The 950-nt window shown below is 38.6% G+C and overlaps 1 protein-coding gene across 1 annotated transcript; it reads left to right on the top strand.

Moving 5' to 3' along the window:
- The first annotated feature begins 329 nt into the window (after positions 1 to 329).
- On the top strand, positions 330 to 692 carry LOC107956400 (uncharacterized). Its single transcript, XM_016892082.1, has one exon. The coding sequence runs from the start codon at positions 330 to 332 to the stop codon at positions 690 to 692; it is 363 nt and encodes a 120-aa protein (XP_016747571.1).
- The last annotated feature ends 258 nt before the right edge of the window (positions 693 to 950 follow it).

Raw genomic sequence — 950 nt, 5'->3', positions numbered from 1 at the left:
ATCAATGATCGTGGTACTCACTTTGCAACAAGGTCATGGAAGCACTATTATCAAAATATAGAGTTCATCATCGTATAGCAACAGCCTACCATCCTCAAACAAACGGCCTAGCAGAGGTTTCAAACAGGGAGATCAAGTCAATTTTGGAAAAAACGGTTCGACCCAACCGCAAGGATTGGAGTCTTCGGCTCAATGACGCGCTTTGGGCCTATCGGACGGCATATAAGAGACCAATTGGCATGACCCCGTATCGACTTGTTTTTGGCAAGCCGTGTCATCTACCAGTAGAGTTGAAGCATAAAACTTATCGGGCTATTCGATAATGTAACATGGAGTTAGAGCCCGCAGGGAAGGCAAGGAAATTGGAAATTCAAGAATTGGAGGAAATTCGCAATGATGCCTATGAGAATGCTCGAATTTATAAAGACAAAACAAAGTTGTTTCATGACAAAAATATAGTTCAGAAGCATTTCTCGGTAGGACAAAGAGTTTTGCTTTATAACTCCGTATTAAAGCTATTCCTAGGTAAGCTTCGATCTCGGTGGCAAGGACCTTTTATTATGACTGAAGTATTTACGCATGGCGCAGTTGAAATAGAGAGTGAAGAATCAGGAAAGCTGTTCACAGTTAATGGTCAACGGCTGAAGCCATTTTACGAGAATTTCCAAGCCCACACGGTCGAGAAAATTTAGTTAGAACCACTATAAAACCGTTCAAGGCGTCGAGCTAACGACGTTAAACAAGCGCTTGTTGGGAAGCAACCCAATCTTTAATTTTAAATTTTATTATTATTATTATTATTATTTTATTTTATTTTATTTTATTTTAAATTATTTTATTATATTAATAAAATTCTTTTCTTTAAAATAGATGAACCGAGACGGAGGTAAAGTGCAATGGGAAGAAAAGCCTTAAATCTGTAGCCAAACAGCCCCACTCCAGCCCATATC

The sequence above is a fragment of the Gossypium hirsutum genome, chromosome A07 (assembly GCF_007990345.1).
Source record: "Gossypium hirsutum isolate 1008001.06 chromosome A07, Gossypium_hirsutum_v2.1, whole genome shotgun sequence".
NCBI classification, from domain to species: Eukaryota; Viridiplantae; Streptophyta; class Magnoliopsida; order Malvales; family Malvaceae; genus Gossypium; species Gossypium hirsutum.
Note: the sequence above shows the minus strand (reverse complement) of the source record. Positions and strands in the feature narration are given on the sequence as shown.